The sequence below is a fragment of the Epinephelus moara genome, chromosome 23 (assembly GCF_006386435.1).
Source record: "Epinephelus moara isolate mb chromosome 23, YSFRI_EMoa_1.0, whole genome shotgun sequence".
Taxonomy (NCBI): Eukaryota; Metazoa; Chordata; class Actinopteri; order Perciformes; family Serranidae; genus Epinephelus; species Epinephelus moara.
Window position 1 is genome coordinate 9,650,443 of NC_065528.1, and position 20,744 is coordinate 9,671,186.

At 41.4% G+C, this 20,744-nt stretch overlaps 1 protein-coding gene across 1 annotated transcript in view; it reads left to right on the top strand.

Annotated features, from left to right (window-relative positions):
- The first annotated feature begins 4,061 nt into the window (after window positions 1-4,061).
- Window positions 4,062-20,744, top strand: part of camk1da (calcium/calmodulin-dependent protein kinase 1Da) — an 86,014-nt gene continuing 69,331 nt past the window's right edge. Inside the window, exon 1 of the mRNA XM_050036561.1 lies at window positions 4,062-4,363. Coding sequence (XP_049892518.1) covers window positions 4,266-4,363 — 98 coding nt within the window. The 5' untranslated portion in view covers window positions 4,062-4,265. The remainder of the gene's footprint in view (window positions 4,364-20,744) is intronic.

Here is a 20,744-nt window from a genome sequence, read left to right on the forward strand (position 1 = left end):
GTACACGGTTTCGGACACAGCACAGAACAGGATGTGGATGTATAAAGAGAACCTGATACAGTGTTCGAGGTGGGGTCCCGTTCATTCCTACGAAAGTTGCTCATTGGCACGTAAAGCCAAAAAAAGTTTGATTTTCCGAGTGTGAATTTACCTGTATCATTTGCATCATTGGGCTCATAGAGCAGGCGCACTAAAGACTTTCACAAGCTTAGACGCTAACTGGCTAGCTGGCTAGTAGCTAACTTACAGTTGAGCCTTTAGCTAATTTGATTGGTGGTGAAATAATTTGGCTTTTCTAGACATATGAAATGTTACCGGACCTAATGAATCAAATTCTGATAGTAAAACGAGTTATTTCGCAGAGGTTGTGACACTCAAAAGAATGTATTCAATGATATACAGACGTCTCTTTTGACATGTAAGTCTAAAAGGAAAGCCTTTTCGGGGCCAGTAGCATCACATGACAGACCCATAAATTGTAATTCCACTGTTTGGCTGTTAGGAAAACAGGCTTCAAAGCAATGTTATTTAGCAGCTGTTTGTTGATAGTTTCCAGCTTGTTGTGCTGCCCCCAAGTGGCCAAAAAATCAGGTTTAAAGTTAATACTTGCTACATACCTTGAGTATAGATCAAAACATGAACAGATATTCCTCAGAGGTAGAAATTATCTCATCAGTTGCGTAAAACCTGTAGGTGGAGCCAAAGAATCACAGTCCTAGAAGCTAAGGAAGGTTAGCCTAAAGCTTTGAAAAACACACAAAAAAAGGCTAATTGAAGAGTTCTTTCTTTGCCAAACAAGCTTCTCCGTTAGCTTAATTAAATGTAGGCAAATAATACATTCTTCCACACCTCCCACTACGATTTTATTTAGCTAGATAGATTTATGAAGTGCTTGGGGAAACATTGGAAATGATCTTTTTTTAACAGTTTATTTACTGAATTTCGTCGCACAAAAAGCAGTCGGCGGGAGAAAACACAGAATTCTTATTTTTCGTTATAATATATAATAAAATGAAACAAAATAATAATCCCACAAGACCAATCCTTCCCGCACACACCACCCAACAAAGACCATAATAAAAGAAATAATAAAAAACAGAATAAATATTTCCCATGTAACTACTGAAACCAGACCAGCAGTTATCAAAGAGATTTGGTTTTCTTTGGCTAGTTGAGGTCAACAAGGGATCTCAAACCCAATAACCCCTTTCAGAATTTCAAATATCAAATCCCAATAATGTTTTAATATATGTTCGTTTCACATCCAGGGCAAGGAAATGAAATTTATTTATTTATTTATTTATGGAGTCTTTCTGGGATGAAAGAGGTTCTGTGGATAATGTTAAACTGCAAAAGTCAATAGCGGCTGTTACATGAGAAGGATGGTGCTTCCTTACATATCGACTCCCATTCACTGTTTGAAATAGTATACCTTATCAGCCTTTTCCACAGCAGGCATTTTGACATGTCATAGTAGAAAAAGCACAGGTGTTACTAACAGCATTAACACTGGCTCTGTTTTACTCAAGTGTCCCAGTAAGCCATGACATGCTGACAGTGAGCCAGCACGTATAATACCAGAGAGTCAGCAATCATCTAGCCTATGTTATTTATTATACACATGTGCTTTTGTAACTGTGATATGTCACAGTGTCTTGTGTAAAAAAGGCCTGTAGTTAGTGACCTGAGCGGTGTGTGGATGAGATAATGTGATGAAATTAGCCCTCAGTCTGTGCCTTTCTGATCTGTCAAATTATCTTATGTCTTTAAAGGGGAACAGAGTCATTAAATGACATAGGTTGACATGTTAGTGCACAGCCAATGAGATGATAACATAACATTTACGGCAGTGTTTAAGCTTCAAACAGGGAGTCGATGCCTTCATCTCTCTCGACCTTCATCCTCCTTTTAACCATCTCTCTGATGGCCTCCCTGCCTCCCCTCCTCCTTCCTTTGCAGCTGGGTAATCATCTTTCATCAAGAGGAGGTCAGATGTGTTGACTTGGAGTAAAGGATGAGGAGGAGGGGGAGGAAGGTGGACGGGGATGTGGGGGAGGAGGGAGAAGAGTTTTCCTTGGTTGCTGCTGAGGAAGAGCTGCAGTAGTTTGCAGCCAGAATACTCATGAGCAGCTGAGGCTGCAACACATTGTCCTCTCCCTCCCTCCAGTGTTACACACACACACACACACACACACACACACACACACATTAACAACGCCAGAGGTCCAGACTTGGTGTGTGTGTGTGTGTGTGTGTGTGTGTGTGTGTGTGTGTGTGTGTGTGTGTGTGTGAGCAGTAACCCGGCCTAAGCTGACCCCAGCGCTTGCAGCTGTCAGAGTCCAGGGGGATCAGTGCTCCTCTGCAAACTGAAACTTTGTAATCCAGGTGTTATGCGGGCTGGTTAAACCCAGGTGAACGTGCAGCAGCAGCCGGGGGGTCAGTGCTGATCCCGGGGCAGCTGCGCTGAGCCATGCCGACGCCTTTGGGGATCCCAAATGGTGATGGGTGCATGATGGTTGTTGTCAGCAAGTTGGTGCATTGCGAATTTACTGCTGCCACGTCCTGACCGGACACACACACACACACACACACCTCTCTCCCTCTGTCGGACTGGATGCGAGCAGCATCCCATCAGCTCTCCTCATTGCCATAACAACCTGCCCTGCCACAATAAGGCTCGATTTAGGGTCATTATACAGTGTACAGTTATACAGTCAGGGAGTTAACAAGGGAAACGAGGATTTTTAGCGCATAAAATTGTTAGTGAGAAGTGGAAATCCCGAAAAAGTGCCGACAGCGCAGCTATTAACGACGTTTACACAATTGCAGGTGGCAGCTGGTCTGCAGTCAAGTTAGATGGACGTAACCAGCGTAATACAGGAAACTGGGGGATATTGCCTTCAAAATAAAAGCACAACAAATTTTTTTTTTAAATTATTTATAAAATGATGGAATTGATAAATTAATAAAAGTAGAAGGTTTGTGGTAAAGGTGAGGTATCAATTGAGTGTGATTTGACTATCTTCATAACATAAAGCAATGACGATTATACCATTAGACCAAAGATACTCAACTTGAACTGCCCGAGGGGCCACTTTTCCAAAATGTAAGGAGGCCAGGGCCCAGTTTATAAACATAAACTAAAAATGAATGATATTTAATTGATCATTTTTAACAGTATATAGAATAAATACCTGTTTTCAACCTTTCAACATTTGCTGTGAGCATGGGGTGTCACTAGGATTTGAGATTATTCAGGGCTAAGCCACAACCTCCCCCTGGCACTTTTTTTAAATGAACAAACTCTATTTTTCTGCTTTTTAAAAACACATTGACATTTTATTCACATTCAAAGTCCAAAAAAGAATCCCAGTGTAAATCAATTCATTTTCATTGTGAAATAGAAAATGGATGGTGGCTACCTGGCACTAGATCGCCAGATTTGGACCATGAGCCATAAGTTGAGTATCACTGCATTAGACCATTAGCAATATTAGAAACAATCTTAACAAACTTTCCCAACCAGTACAATTAAAAAAAAAACATCCTACAAACAGATGGTTTGTGGCCACTGGCTCTCAAACCTGAAATATATTCTGGTTCTAATACACCTTTAATAGTCTTATAATGCTTTTTTTCTGTGTGTGTGTGTTTTTTTTTTACATGTATATTTTATTCATATTTACTGCATATCACCTAATAGTTGAGCCTACTTTTGGTTCCTTGCGTTGATTTCACTTTTTCTGCTGTTTATTTTTTTATTTTAATCAAATTGAAAAGCTTGTAGGAGAGTGTACAATGGTGATGATGATATTGATTTCATGTCATTAGTCCTATTAACTGTAATTATAGAGTAATAATGACATACACACTTTAATATCACCCACTGAACATTTTAACTGCTATAAATGTGTTTATGCATCTACATTAATAAACAGGCATTTATTTTGAAAGTCCTGACAGGAAGTGCCGTTATCTCCTCGCTGCATTGACAGCTGCCGTCCAGACGGCCGGAGAGGAGGAGGGGAGGAGGGAGAGAGAGAAGAAGAGGAGGAGGGAGGCAGCAGGGATACGGTAACCTGCAGGAGGACTCACATGGTCCTGCAGCAGAGGAGCACAGACCACCGGGACTCTCCAAACCTGTGTCACTCAGCTCGGCTTCATTAATATTTTTATAGACACTCCTCCGTCTTTATTGTCCTTTGTGTCACATCCCTGCTCCCGCAGCCCAGTGTCGGTCGGACTTGCGCCGGTAAAGCAGCGCCATGGCTCGGGAGAACGGAGACACCGGCAGAGGAGCGACGTGGAAAAAACAAGTCGACGACATCAAGAAGATTTTTGATTTTAAAGAAGTCCTCGGCACGTGAGTTGACTAACTTCACCTCACATATCTCCGTATATGATATTCCTGTGACATTCCCATTGGTGGTCAGTGTACATGTGGGGCTCCGTACTGAGTTGTCAGTGACCTTAGTGCACTTAAGCAATGTTACAGTTTTCCACTGATATCACCATAGGGACTCAAAATGTGTCTCAGCACCAAGCTTACACACTTGGACTTGTTTTACTCATGTCTTCCTTTATCGTATCACTGTAGTAGAGGCTTGTCACCGCTGCATGTGTAATCTGTGGTTGCTCAGTAGGAGGGTTTATTGTGTTTATTTTTCGAGATGACATCACTGGCTGTTTGTGTATAATGTAATGTATAATGTTTTAGTACTATTCCTGAACGGATCTGTTGTGCTTAGGGAAATTACAGTCTTCCGGTTTACCAATAGCAAAAGTGACTCCGTGACAACTGTTATCCATTAATTTAGCTATTTCAACCATTTAATCAACTTCTAGCAATTTTAATCATTTATCCTTTAACATTACATTTAGCTAACCATACCTAATTTACTACAATTCATTTCGTTACTTTTAGCCAGCATGTCAACTACTTCAATAATTTGCATATTAATGATTTTTAGCTGTGTCGTCATTTAAGTTTCAGCTTAGCTATTAGCATACTTTTAGCTAACTATTTGAACGTTTGTGTGTTATTTTAGCTATTCCAATAATTTATCCATAAACGTTACATTTAGCTAATGTTACATAACATATTGTAACCCAGCATCTGTAGCTGTTAGCCAGCATAACTACTTCACTAATTGAACGTTACCTATTAATGATTTTTAGCTAATATTATGTCACCATTTAAGTTTTAGCTTAGGTATTAGCATACTTTTAGCTAACTTTTTGAACAATTTCTGAATTTTATTAGCTATTCCATTTAAAATTTGAGCTATTTCAATAATTTATCCATAAACGTTACATTTAGCTAATGTTACATAATGTATTTTAAGTCAGTATCTGTTACTTTTAGCCAGCATATCTACTTCACTAATTGAATGTTACCTATTAATTATTTTCAGCTAATGTTGTGTCACCATTTAACAATTTGAGCTTATTAGCCTACTTTTAGCTAACTATTTGAATGGTGTATTTTTTCCTAGCTGTTTCAACCATTCATAAAACTTTTAGCTATTTCAATTACTTATCCATTAACGTTGCATTTAGCTTAATGTTATCTAACTATGTTAACTAACTTCAACTCATTATCTGTTACTTCTAGCTAGCATGTTAAGTACTTATTATGTCACCATTTATTAATTTCATCTTAGCTATTAGCCTACTTGTAGCTAACTATAAGGAATGGGAATCACCAGAGGCCCCAAGATACGATATTATCATGATATTTATATTTTTGTGATTTTTTTCCCCAACCCCTACTAACTATTGGAGCAATATACTTATTATTTTTAGCCAACTACTAACCATTTATCCAAATTAATTTTTCCAGACTTTGACTGACCAATATCTGTATGGATGTGTATTTTCTAATCAAATGGTATTTTCCTGTAACAAATAATTGTTACCATATTTATATAAATTAACATCAGTTTCCATACAAACTCCATTCAGTACTATTCATGGCGGATGTTAATATGTTTAAGTTTAAGTTCATAGAGACCCTGATAGCATTTCTTTTGATCTCTAAGGCTTTGACTAATAGTGTTCCTATGATTTAATGTAGTCTGTTATACTCTATGTGGTGTTTACATAGAAACTTGGACTATGGCTTAGGATGGCTGTGGTGCTTAGAAATGAGATTATAGTGATACTGTGGTTCGGCACATTCTGTCATATTCCTGGAGGTGATGTTCTTGTTGATGACAGCAAGGCTTTAACAGACCGCAGGAATTTCGGTCTCTCAGCAGTAGTAACAGTGTCATCATTACACTCACAGTCTTTCTCTTTCACCTGAGTCATGAAGGAAATTTTACTCTCCAGCTCCATGTTAGGAAATCTCTTCTTCCTTTTCCTTGTTCCATCTTTCCATCCGCTTCCTTCACCTCATTCAAACAGCAACAGAATACAGGTTGGCGCCCCCGACATCTCTGACAGCTATTCCCTGTGAGCGTCTGTCTGCCCATTCTGTATTTCCTGCTGTGAGGAATGAGCTCCTGCGGCTGTTTGGACGGCAGCCTGAAGGGGGACACACAGGGCGGATGCAGACTGGGATTAACTGCGCAAGGATTAGGAAAAGTTCCCCTGAATAGAAGGAAGTTCAATCATGTTGTGTAATGACTGAATGAGGATGGACAGCTAGCTGGCTGGAGTTTGTTACTCTGAATCACCTTTAATTTGGACCGGATGTGAAAAACACTGAGAGAGAGAGACACACACACACACACACACACACACTTAGGACGCAGACCGGCACAGGACTCAATGATCCGAGTCAGCCATGTTGTAGCCACACATTAACCAGAACTGCTGACGGATCGTTGAACCTGATGCATCAGCAGAAAGAGGAAAGGAGGAGTGTGTGTGTGTGTGTGTGTGTGAGTGAGTGAGATGGAGAAGTGATTTGTGATTAGCATGGAAAAGCAGGATGAAGGAGAGGAGGAAGAAGAGGAATAATCGGTGGTTGTGACTCAATTGGAAACAGATTAGAGTTTTTATGATGAAGCGAACAGAGTAGGGATGAAAGCAGCAGCCTGGAACCAATCAAAAATTGGACTTGTTGTCCAAAAATGTGCCATCCGATTGGATGACCAGCCAAAGACACATTGTCAGCAGTAACAGGGAAACTAATAGAAATACTAATTTGAACGTTTGCATTCACCAGCAGCAGCGTTGAGTACAGGTGCACCAGCACATGTGGGAATACTAAAGCTGTAGTGTTAATGCAGCGTTGAATGTTTTCTGCGTCAGCGTTTCTGAGCTGCATCTGTACTGACAGGATGTGATGTCACAGGTCTGACACTGGTCCCATCATATTTTGTCTCCTCACACTGAATCACCCTTGCATACACTGGCCAGTCTGTGTGTACATGTGTGTGCACATAAATGCCTCCTCTGTTCTCGGTCTAATGGCCTTCCTCAGTGTATGACATACCATTTTATTGTCCCCTAATACTGGATTAATTTTGCCAGTATCAGCTTGTATTGCCAGGTGTGTGTTTGTGTGTGTGTGTGCATGTACATGAGGCACTCCTTGGTGTCTTATTACCCTCCCCTGGTGTGTACGCTGTGTGTGTCCCTGTCACTCACTATTCAATAATTCAATACCAACAGGAGTGTGCTCTTTGTGCTTGTGTGTGTGCGTGCATGCATGTTTATGAGTCTCACGTAGGCCACAGCTCTCAGTAGGAGGGATCACACTAAGAACAAGTGCAGAATACAGACAAAAACAAAGAAAAAGAAAGAAGAGAAGGCCAAAGAGAACCAGTATGGGTGAGTTCTTTTGTCAGTTAAAGCATATTTCCACATGCTTATACACAATTGGATTTGCCTCATGTTTTAGACTCTTAAAGGGACAGTTCACCCCAAAATCAAATTTCCATATTTTTCCTTATCCCTATAATGCTGTGTATCAGTCAAGACTGTTTTGGTGTGAGTTGCCCACTTGGCAACTCACACCAAAACAGTCTTGACTGATACATATCAGCCGAAGAAATGTCTGCCTTCTCTACAATATAATGGAACGAGATGACACTCGGCTTGCGCTGCTCAAAGCGCCAAAAAAATCATACATCTGGAAAAACTCAACAGCAATGTCTCTTTCCAGAAATCATGACCCGGTTTCTCACGATAATCCACAGACCTTGTTGTAAGCAGTTTGTGAGCTTGTTTGTTTGACTCAGCACCTTGTTGCTCCGCTATTGCTCTTTCTGTTTATCCTGAGACTACTGCTTCAGGAGGGTTAGCGCCACACTGGTGACAGTTGGTGAGAGTCTGCACACACACTAGTTCAGTCATCGGCCTCGCAGTCTCGTAAGACCATAGATTTCTTGTGCCTGGTAGTTAGGTTTGGACACAGCGTCTTCTGTGGCTGTGAAGGCCAATCCGGGAGTGGCAGACCCGGCCACAGATGTCACAACTGTAGGCCGGATTCTGTGATGTTGAGGACGTGATGGTGACTTGCTGCTTTCTCAACTTTCTTTTTGTTTCTCGTTGTTGAGACAAGGTTGTTTCATGGGTCTGCAGTCCGGTGCGGAGTGCCTGCTGCCATAAGCCTCTTTCACACAGAGCGTGATTTTTGCGGCGCCCACCGCGGGGTAGGGCGCAGAGCAAGCGGAGAGCAAGGCACGCATCCTTATACCAAAGCAGAGGGCGGCCAATTGGCCTTTTGCCAGATGTTAGCTCTGCGTACAGTATGTCTTTTGGCATGCCACCATCGTGCATCTGGCAGACACGGCCCAGCCAGCGGAGACGTCTTTGCCTCAGAAGAGAGAACATTGTTACAGGGGTTACTATTAGCATCACAGAGCTAACATTACCTAGCCTATTAGTTATTGACGGGACAGAGTTCAGCTGTTTTGGTGTTGGTGTGAGTTTGTTGGGACTGTTAATTGGCTTGGTGTTAGATGTTAGCTGCTGTGTTAGCTCATGCTCACAGTTCACACTTTGAACTGACTGGGAGGAGGGTAGCTTGGAGGTGGCCCTTTGTGTTGCGTAACATGGAAGAATATGGAAGTCACTTGAAATGCCCATCCCTAGGAACTGCAACTGCCAACCGGATCACTGTGCAGAAGGCAGTTTGTATCTACTCATGGGCAAGGGGCTTGTTGTCCTGACAGCATGAGATGTAAATATTAATGGCGTCCTCCTCAGCTGAGCTTTATTGTTACTAGCTCAGTGGTGCTAGGTGAGCTAGCAGTAGATGCATGCTTCATTCTGTGTGGTGATATGGTTGGCAGGTGTAGTTTAGTAAAAGAAAGTAGTTCCTACATGAAACTGCTCACAACAAGCTCTGTGGATTATCTTGAGTAACAGGGCCATGATTCCTGAAGAGAGACAATGCTGTTGAGTTTTTCAAATGTATTTTAGAGGTCTAGGACTCAGTGGACACAGTTAAAGGTTTTTCCAAGTAGCTCTACAGAAAGACAAAGTGCAAAGTGTGTGAGCGAGATAGAGACATAAAGTAAAGTGGTGGCCGTGATGGTGGTGCATTGTGGGAGCGTCACTGTGCCATCTAGGGCACGCTGCCCTTAATTGATGCTCTACTTCCCTGCTGCTGGCACTGTTCTCTCCACTGTTTCTGGGACTGCAAAGCCCCCCCCCTCTCCCTGTCTCTCTATATCTCCCTCTATATGTCTAAAGCTCTATTATACACCATCCTGTGTGAAACTCCAACAAGCTTTTCTTTCTTTGACTTCTTTTGCACAGTAGAGTGAAGACATGATGCAGATTTTAAAGTTTCCATTGTTTTATCCCTGTTATAAATAGCCTCTTATAAATAGAACAAAAGATGATTGTTTGCTATGTGACAAACCCAGCTTCATCAGTAGACTGCTAGCCCACGTTTTTAACAGCGTGTGTGTGTGAGTATGTGCTTGTTAGATACACTTGCATATGTGTACGTGTGTGTGTGTTTCTAAGTTTGTGCCTGCATACACACTCACAAATTCTACCACACTAGAGTGAAATTCGAATACTTGCAGTATGTCGGCAGGCTTGTCCTCTGTTCATCAATCCATCTGTTCAACCCTCTCCTTTTTTTCTGCCAGCCTTTCTTCTGTTGAGCCTCAGGCTGTGATTGGTTGTTGTTGTTCCTTGCTGTTTGTTGTTGCTGCTGCTTATGACTGCGTTGGTGTAATGAGGCAGTTGTTCTTGTCATTGATGGCATTGTTAATGTCATCAGTCATTATGTTGGATTGCTGATGTGGCTGAAATTATCAGTGTTGTTTGTTATTGTGATGAATCGCTGATGACGTTGTTGACATTGTTGATTCTGCTGATGCAAGTCAACAATCATACAGTTGCTCATATTAGTCTCTATTGTTGACAATAACAAGATAGGTGATGATAAGGTGTTGATGACGTTAGTGGATTTGATCGACAGTGAATTGTTTTGTTTTTTGGTGCTATTAATGTTTGGATGTTGATCTTGATGATAATTATGTTGCCTTTCTGTTGATTTTATTGTGGCAGCTGTGGATGAATATATTAATAATGCCATTAATGTTCTGGAATTTTGTTGATAATAAGCATAGCATGTTCATGTAGATGTCGTTGATGCTGTTTGTGATGCTGATATTAATGAAAGGGCCTTTTTAACAAAACAGTCCTTACTCAAGATCCACTTACTAGTTTTTCCTTGCAGCTTTCAACCTCATGTCACAGTCTTTATCAGCAGACGGAGTTGTTATGGAAATGGATATGGAATTCCTATCACATGATAACAGGTGATCGTTTGCCATCATCAACAATAAGTGCGCCATCTCTGTGACAATTTTGAACATGACATCCACTGGTGAAGAATGTGTGATGCAGTTGAAAGCTCTGAGGGAAAAACAGTAAAAGTAGATCTTTAGTTAGGATTATTTTTCTCATTACTACTTTCAAAGTCAGGAATGAACTTCCACACTCAACTTGGGCCTTAATGAGATAGTTTGGGTTGGATGATATGATGTGTGTGACAGTAGAAATATGTCCACTGGTAGAGATTTGGCAATATGGTGACTACCGCAGGAGCTTTCAGGGCAGGCGTAGCAAATTAGGAATGGGTTCTCGCATGATCTCACAAGCTGCGTCCAGCTGCGTGACAAGGTTACATAATTCGGGCGGACATTGGGGAGGATAGTGAAATTTTAAATACAGAAACCAGTAACACTTTATCTTATTGTTCTCAGAAATGTTAAAACTTCCATTTTAAAGAATTTTTGTTTCACTGTTTTGAATCTTTTGTTTTTAGCTCAAGTGTTGTCTCCTGTAAGGCAGATGTTTTTGTTTGTATGGAAAATGTGAAGAAGTACGGTATGGTTTAGGGATGTCCTGATCCAGCTTTTTCACTTCCGATCCGATACCGATATTACAGCCTTGAGTTTTGGCCGCTACTGATCCGATCCAAGCGCGTATTATACATATTCACTTATTTTATTGTCAGTCATGTTAGAAAAGGTTTGATCAAGCGATATCACTCTAACAAGAACAACTTAATCGGGTTAGTTAGAATGATCCACAACAGTTGGTATGAGAAACTGACCTGTTTATTGTTAACAGGGTTAAATAAACAAACTTTAAACTTGAACATTAACATTAAATAAAAAATATAGCTGGTTTGCTTTGGCTGCTTTGGCCCCTTAATAAATAGAAAATAAATCAACACAAGAAATCTTTAAAATGTCTAACATTGAAATTAAAATAGCAGCAAGACTCCACACACTTGTGCTTTGGCCCCCTAATAAATAAAAAATAGATTAACACCACAAGACATTGTTGACATTTAACAAACAATGCAGCCTTTCCTTTTCAGTTATTTTTGTAGTGTCAGTGCCAGCCTGGTGCTGCTGTTTCCTGTGTGTCTGCATGCTGGCCTGGTGGATTGATAGTAAGTGCTGGAGCGGATCACTGGAATAGACTGCTTGAATCGAGGAGTGCTGGGCTGGCCGGAAAACCTGGATCGGACTCCATGAAAAACTGGATCGGAGTTCTTGGATCGGCATTTTTCCATGCAGTCCGATCCAATGCCGATGCACGTTACATTGTACGTTTGGCATGATATAACAGCACATATACCAGGATGGAGGATTTTGGCCATATTGCTCACCGCCAGGGGTCAGATGGTGAGATACGTTATCAATAGAGGTGTAACGATACATTGATCTGGATCTGTGTATTGATTTAATGATAAACAATCCAATATCATCGATGCTAAGTGAAAACATTGATACATATCGCCATCTTTAAGTTACACCTTTATTTTAAAATTCCCATGTCTTTGCACCATTTCTGTCCAAGCACCCCTCCTTCCTAAACATTCAAACAGAGCCAGCAGCCTAGTGCCATGCAGATAATGCTTAGCAGCCAAGACAAAGACAATCAGGATATTGATTGGAATTGTCTCATATTGATCACAGGCCCTTGAATTGAATAAAATCGAAATCATATTGCAACAGACTTGTTGTATTGTTGTCCAAACAGTCGATATAGTATTGTATCATAATGACCCTCTTACACCCCGAGTTGTAAATAAGCATTTCAGCCAGATTTATATCAGGGAAAAACTCAAAGTAAATACACCCACAGTGTTGCCAACTCTTTTCCAATGAAAGTAGCTAGCACTATCTCGCTGAAGTCGCTGACGTCTCCAGTTTATATCATACGCTCATTTGCATATTGGTGATGTCATTACGTATTAATGGTAGCATTAAAACTTCCACTAGAAAAGTCCTTAACAAGACATTTGAATAGCATGAGAGCTATAGTGCCTATTTTATAGTTCAACACTTTCTCGTGCTTCCAATTCAGAGAGTGAGAGCATCAACGCAACCACAGACACTCACAACCACTTAACTCCTGTGGCGAATGGCGTCTTCTCTCTTTCTGCCTGCTCCACACCTATTGCATGCGGCAAGAAGAGAGAGGAGGAGAAACCTCAGGCTAATGGTGGAAGAGTTGTTGACCGCTATAACTGTTAGCAGCATGCATAGGAATGAATTACATTATAATTTATTCCTCTCTTTTTTCCTGATGGTCTGTATAAGTTGCTGAATTTGCCACAAGCCACTTTTTAGAAATTAAGTCGCTAAGAGGCTTTGAAATATCGCTAAATCTAGCCAGAAAGTTGGTAACACTGCACACTTTGTTATAGCCATCTCCCTGCATTTCCAGACCTTTAACATGGTGAGTGAAATGTTAATATTACCCTTATGAATTATAGCCAGAACTAGACTGATCTTTTAATGGTATTGCTGTTATTGTTGCTTTGTTGATGACTCTGTTGCTGATGCTCGTTATTAATCATTGTTGACACTGATACTTTAGGCTGTCTTCTAGTTATAGATGAGTGGAGGATTTAAACACAGATTAAAACTGAATATGCTGATCTCAGTTTGGCATCTCAGTGCTACTAAATTTGAGCTACAATCATGTCACACACCCCGCACACACACACACACACACACACACACACACACACACACACACACACACACACACACACTGAGCAGGACATTTAAAAGCAGCAGAGGGGAAATGTCACTTTTTCCTTTTCGTACATGCAGCAATTAAAACACTTGCTTCTGCCAGCTGTCAGGACTTTCCTCATCACCAAATGCATTTTATGTGAAAGTATTTGTGTGTGTGTGTGTGTGTGTGTGTGTGGAGGGGGAGGGGTACCATCCCATCTCTCTGCACAGATTGACACGTGTATCCAGACCTCTGAGTATTAATGATCATAAACTTTAGTCCATTATCGGATCAGCGCTCTATTTTAAGCCTCTCGGCGACCACATCCAGCTTATAATGGCCCGAGCTGAAAGCCTGTTGTCTCTGTGCTGCTCTGTCTGACAGCTGTGTGCACACTGGTGTGTCACTGTCCATGTATGTAAACACAGTCACCATCTTCAAGTAGAAGTATGGAGAAAGTTAATGTGAGAACACAAGAACACAGACATTTATTTATTATTTTAGAAAATCCTTTTCTTAACAGTGACCTCATGCTGTACCATTAGTTGCACATAAAAGAGAGGCGTCAAAAACACTTCACACTTGTCTGGGGCAACTTGTCCTGATATCCCACTGTGACTCCATTTTTGTACGTTATTAAACTTATTAAATGACAGTTCTTTTAGGAAATACAGGTGAAGATGGAAATGTTGTGCTGAGAACACATACACCCACAAAAGACATTTCCCATCCTTTCTTTTATATGACCTGCAGACACAAATGAGGTACATGAACTACTCAGGAAGACAAACTAAATGCTGGTGCTTTTGTGGCAGCTTGGGAAACGGGACACTCAGTTGTAATACTTAAGTTTGTTTGTCCTGACTGCATTATCTGGTTTCAGGCCTGTTTCACAATCCTAAAGGGTCTCGACAACAACATCTGCTGTTCGAGAGGGGAATCAGGGCCACAGCCTGCTGGGGGACAAATGTTGCTTGTTTTGACGAAGTTAGCAGTTGGTGGGACGAACATATTTTGGTGATCAAGGACGACAGGGTGCCGGGGGTCAGTAGCGTCTCAGGGGACATGAGCAGTGTTTCTAACTGTCTTCCTGCAGGCTGTTGGCCTCTCGAAACAATATTAGAAAACAACAGAAGATATTATGTGGTGTATGTGTCGCAGTTCTGCTCTCAGCAGAGAGGAGCTACAGACTGTATGAATAGGTGCTTAATTGTGTGGTCCCCAAGATGCCAAATAAATCGATGATAGCCCCATTAAAGTTAGTGTCAAATCTCAAGTATTTCTCACATAAACGACATAAATTGTCATGCCATTCCAACTGAGCCTTGCCCACTTCACAACTATTGAAAGAGCCCAGACAAAACAACACATAGAGAAATGAGGCACTGAATTGAATTGAACTGAACTGAACTGAACTGAACTGAATTGATTGAAAATCTTTAATGTGAAATAACCAAAGTAGTTCTAACTTTGGCAGGCAGTTGTGTGTTCATGCAGGAGCCAGTTTCTCGTACCAGGGAGCAGGGCTGTACCTGACTCAATTTGGCTGTTCAATACAAATATTTGACTGTTAGTTCTTGTGAGAGTTTGAATGGGATTCTGTGGGACGTTCAGGATGAAAGTGGCGAGCTAGCCCTCCAAGCCGATAAGGACGAATCAGAAATATGCAGCATTTTTTGCCGACACTAGATATCAGACAAAAGCCAGAGTTTGTTACTGTGAGCTGTAAATTCACCACTTTTAAGCAGAAGGCAGAAGATAACGTTATCTTAGAGCCTGGCCGAGCAAAGCCTCTCTTCTTCTGGGCAGCTGCCTCAATCTTACTCAGACTCACCTCAGCTCTGGGTCCGCAGTTGCCTGTATCAGAGCAGCGTGGAAGTAAGGAGTGCTCACTCTGCAGCGAAATCTGAAGGCTGAAACGTCACCAGAATTACACTGCACACTGACTGACAGAACCCCCCCCAAAAATCAAAACCTGCATTGCAACTGATGATTTGAATCTCTGATTTTCACTGGGCAGTCCTATTAAGAAGTTGGCAGGTGAAACAAAAAAACATTTCCAGGGCCTTTACTGCACAACATTTATACATAATTAATCCTGGTTTGAAAACATTACTAATTTCTAATTAGCTGCTTTTGGGAAATACAATGGCCAGGGAATCTGAAGATAGGTCATGTCCTCTTTATTGTTTCTGGGAACTGAGGAGATTCAGTGACCTGAGTGTTTCCTGGCACTGTGGAGAGGCTTTGAAACAGCTTTTAGACCATCATGTATCATAAAATCAGCAGTAAATATAATTGAAAGAATTCATTTAAAAAGGATGTTTTTAAATACTAACAGTATTTTGATGGCTTGTCAAATATGTCTTTGGTGGGTTGTGTTGTGCTGGAGGAAACTAGACTCATCATGACCTCAGCATTTCTGAAATCCTGGCTACAGCCCTGTAAACCAATCTTGCAAGGAAACCACCACTGTTTATTCTGGTGAAAGAAAAAATAGACAGTTGGAGATAAGCAGCAAGGTAACCCTGAAAGAAAAAGAATATCTTCCTTGAGCAAGGCACCGTAACAATGACTGCTCAGCCTGTGGTTGGATTTGAAATGTCACTGTGAGGCAGAATGTTGCTGAAACAGAGCAGACCCTGTTTACTGGATAAATGAAGAGTTAGTACGTGTTGTGGTTACTGTCAGGGAAATGCTTTCAGACTGCAGTGTGTGTTGGAATTATGTCACTTGTAGTTTCACAACAAGCTTCCATACATTTATATCATATTAGAATCACCAGGAAGCACTTTTACAGAGCAGCCAAATGCCCTCATAACAGTGATTAGCTTAAGTGTCACACTATATAACACATCTGGGCTATGGATCAATGCTTAATTCATTCTCAGATTTCCCATTATCCATTTCATCACAGCAGAAGCACAGCTTCATATTCCAACTACACAAAATGTTTGAGGCAGTTAATAGAAAAGTTTTTGTGTACTCGATATCCACAGAGAGAAAGGAAAGATGTTTATTTATTTCAAAATGTGTAAGGTCAATATTTTTCATACTTCTTTAAAAGAGCTTCAACAGTAAACTCAATGGCTGTGATACCAGCTTAACTGCTGACAGATTTTCACCCTCTACCTGAACAGAAAGGCAAGTCAGAAAGCAGCTTAGCATATTTTCCCTCGAGGCTCTGCTGCTTCTGACAGTGGCAGTGCAAAATATTACAAAATACCAGAGCAGAGGAGGAGGAGGAAGAAGACGAAGAAGAAGAGATAACAGAGTGGAAATGAGGAATTGTAATGAAAAGCAATGAGGGTGGGAAATGGAAGCACATATAAGCCTAAGGGGGTGGCCTCAGGGGCCCCTACGGGTGTCCTGTTCCACTGCTAAAGGATAAATATGTTGGAAGTGATTTTTTCAGTCAGCCTTCCTCTCCTTCCACCATCTGCTGTCACCAGAAACTCTGAAAGCTTTTGCTTTGAAAGAACAGCACTCCCGTCTTATTCTGTGCCGTTAGATTTCACTCCAAACACAACCCCTTGTAAAATGGAGAGCAGAAGCTGATGATTTTGATCATGATGAATTAATGGTGAACTGTCGCAGTGTTAGGCTCACATGAGAAACGGCTGCCCAGTCGAGGGAGAGGATGTGGGGCACTGTTCAGAATCCAGAATGAATCATCAACCAGACTGTCTCAGTCTGGGTCTGTCTCCGCTCTCTCTTTGTCCTCCGCAGGAACACAGAGATCTAAGCTTCCCTCTCTCTGCTCATCTCCTGTTGAGACTGCAGCCAGCAAGAGAACAGGTTGCACAGCTGCGATTGAATTTCAGAGTGAGACAGTAAAACTTTGCAAAACAGATAAATTCATCCCAGATGTTGTGGTGAATAAAAATGTGTGTTACTGTTGACCTCTGGCGATCACCATAATGCTTTTAGCCACATTAACAGGACACAAGTATATCTCCAGGAGCCATATATAAGTTTGATCTTGTTGACCGTGATGTATATGAGGGTTCCCTGGTAGATAAGATTCAGACTGCTATCAGTGAACAGGCATGTAAGTACATGTTTGAATGTACTGTTTATGCGTCAGTGTGTGATTTACAAGTGCACCATCTCTGGGTGTTCTGCCAACTTAAACTGCAAATGTACTCAACAAGTGTTCCTACATAACGATATATGCTCCTGACCCAGTACCAGAACAAACAAAAACAGTGCCAGCTAATTCAGAATGACCTGTTTCATTCCACAGTCATACCCAGAAGTCTGTGTGGAGAGTGTTATCAAACCATTCCCAAAATGCTGTTCAAAAGTAGCCAGACATGGTGTGAAAATGTTGCATTCAGTCGGTTTTACAGCTCTGCATCAGCAAAGAACACTACCACTGTATGTGTTGTGTCTTGGTTGACATTGACCTTCAACAATGTATCATATTGTAGGGACCTGAGGCATTTCCGTCACTTAGGCATTCAGAAAATGTGTTACGGAAAAAAATAATTCACTTTGGGGAAGGCATGCCTTCTTGGCAACTCATCAAGAGAAAAAAAAATCAGTTTTACAGATTACTCTGATAGGGTAAAGGCTGATTTACACTAAAGTCAATGCAACTCATGTTCACTTAAAGATCGTGCCGAAAGTCTTCCTCCCTCATGACCAGGAGCAGCCCCCTCTAAAGTCAATGCAACTCATGTTCACTTAAAGATGGTGCTGACAGACTTCCTCTCTCGTGACCAGGAGAAACTTCTTCTAAAGTCAATGCAACTCATGTTCACTTAAAGATGGTGCCAAAAGTCTTCCTCCCTCATGACCAGGAGTAGCCTCCTCTAAAGTCAACACAACTTATGTTCGCTTTAAGATGGGGCCGAAAGTCTTCCCCCCTCATGACCCGGAGTAGCCTCCTCTAAAGTCAATGCAACTTATGTTCACTTAAAGATGGTGCCGAAAGTCTTCCTCCCTCATGACCAGGAGCAGCCCCCTCTAAAGTCAATGCAACTCATGTTCACTTAAAGATGGTGCTGACAGTCTTCCTCTCTCGTGACCAGGAGAAACTTCTTCTAAAGTCAATGCAACTCATGTTCACTTAAAGATGGTGCCGAAAGTCTTCCTCCCTCATGACCAGGAGTAGCCTCCTCTAAAGTCAATGCAACTCATGTTCGATTTAAGATGGTGCCGAAAGTCTTCCTCCCTCATGACCCGGAGTAGCCTCCTCTAAAGTCAGTGCAACTTATGTTCGCTTTAAGATGGGCCGAAAGCTTTCGTCCCTCATGACCAGGAGTAGCTTCCCCTAAAGTCAATGCAACTTATGTTCACTTAAAGATGGTGCTGAAAGTCTTCCTCCCTCATGACCAGGAGCAGCCTCCCTTAAAGTCAATGCAACTCATGTTCACTTAAAGATGGTGCTGAAAATCTTCCTCCCTCATGACCAGGAGTAGCCTCCTCTAAAGTCAATGCAACTCATGTTCACTCTAAGATGGTGCTGAAAATCTTCCTCCCTCATGACCAGGAGTAGCCTCCTCTAAAGTCAATGCAACTCATGTTCACTCTAAGATGGTGCCGAAAGTCTTCCTCCCTCATGACCAGGAGTAGCCTCCTCTAAAGTCAATGCAACTCATGTTCGCTTTAAGATGGTGCCGAAAGTCTTCCTCCCTCATGACCAGGAGTAGCCTCCTCTAAAGTCAATGCAACTCATGTTCACTCTAAGATGGTGCTGAAAATCTTCCTCCCTCATGACCAGGAGTAGCCTCCTCTAAAGTCAATGCAACTCATGTTCACTCTAAGATGGTGCCGAAAGTCTTCCTCCCTCATGACCAGGAGTAGCCTCCTCTAAAGTCAATGCAACTCATGTTCGCTTTAAGATGGTGCCGAAAGTCTTCCTCCTTCATGACCAGGAGTAGCCTGAGAAGCAGACGAATCTACAAGCTCATGTTTTATTTGCTCATACAGATACGTCAGGTCTCCTTTCTGTTCAGACAGATTTCCAGCCAGCCTGGCCTGGGTCTTTCCAAACATAACCTTTTAGCTAATATAGGGCGTGTTTCAAATGGTGGTTGACAACTTCTGGAGCCTTTGCACTTTACACAGAATACATGATGATGTAGTTTTTTGCGGGCACATCTTGGCGCAGTGGACAGGACAAGCATAAACCTGGCTTAGGAAGGAATGCAGTTGAGGCATTTTCAAAAACATCCAAGATGGCTGATGCTGATGTTGCACTTTCTGTTGGAGTACTATTTTCAAATGCGAAAGACAAACACAGCAACACTCTCTCAACATATTGATGCTTCACCATCACAGCTTATCTCTGCATCCTGGCATCCATTTACATTTTCCGCCCTTTAGCGCTATGTCACACGTTACTCTGACTGATTGTAGATCCATCCACTTGTGTTCAGAAGAGGCATTTTGATATACCCCCATTGATAACGCTCCTTGGAAACTGAAAATAAATGGAGAGGTTCCAGACTAACCCACATATGCAGTTTGGTATGGTGATGTCAGGCTAGGTCAGGAGCGTTGTTCAGCAACGTTATGCTCATTCAGTAATTAGTCCCTAATGAGGCGGCAGATGAAGGCAGCCTGTGCCAATGTGGATGCTCCTCAGCCTTCAGACTATTCTATTCTGAAATTGGTTATGACACCACTTTTGTTCAGTTCGCACATGATGGGTGTTAAAGTGCTATGTTGTAATTAGGCTTTAGAGAGCATCACTATTATGGATTATAATCAGATATGATTAGAAATCAAGATAATGTATGTTGTTTCTTTGCATCCAGTTGGAGCATGGGCTGAAGATATAGAATGGGCTTAATTGTAAAGTGTAAATTTAGAGGTCAAGATTACTATATTTACCTCTGCCAATGAGGTTATTATTTGGTTCGGTTTATTTGTTTGTCGGCTTGATTACAGAAAAAAACGCTGGCCTCATTCTCATGAAACTTGGTGAAAGAGTGTAGCATGAACGAAGGAAGAACCAATTACATTTTGGATTACAGGGCAGACACACAAATCATTTTTCACTTTCGTTAATATTGCAAGATAGGGCATTTGGCCTTGAGTGACCTTATAGTTTAACATGCAGCAGCCTCTAAGGGACCTTCTAGACATATTTCTTGACAAAAAATTTATTTGCCACTATCAGCTTATCAGTAACATTTTATTTAAGTTTAAATACAGCTTAAGACTTTAGCCTTAAAGGAGCTATATGTAAGAAATCTAAAGCAAATAGTCGTAAAATCCTCCTAATATGTCACAGAGACTAAGGAATAATGTTCATATAACATACTGATCTC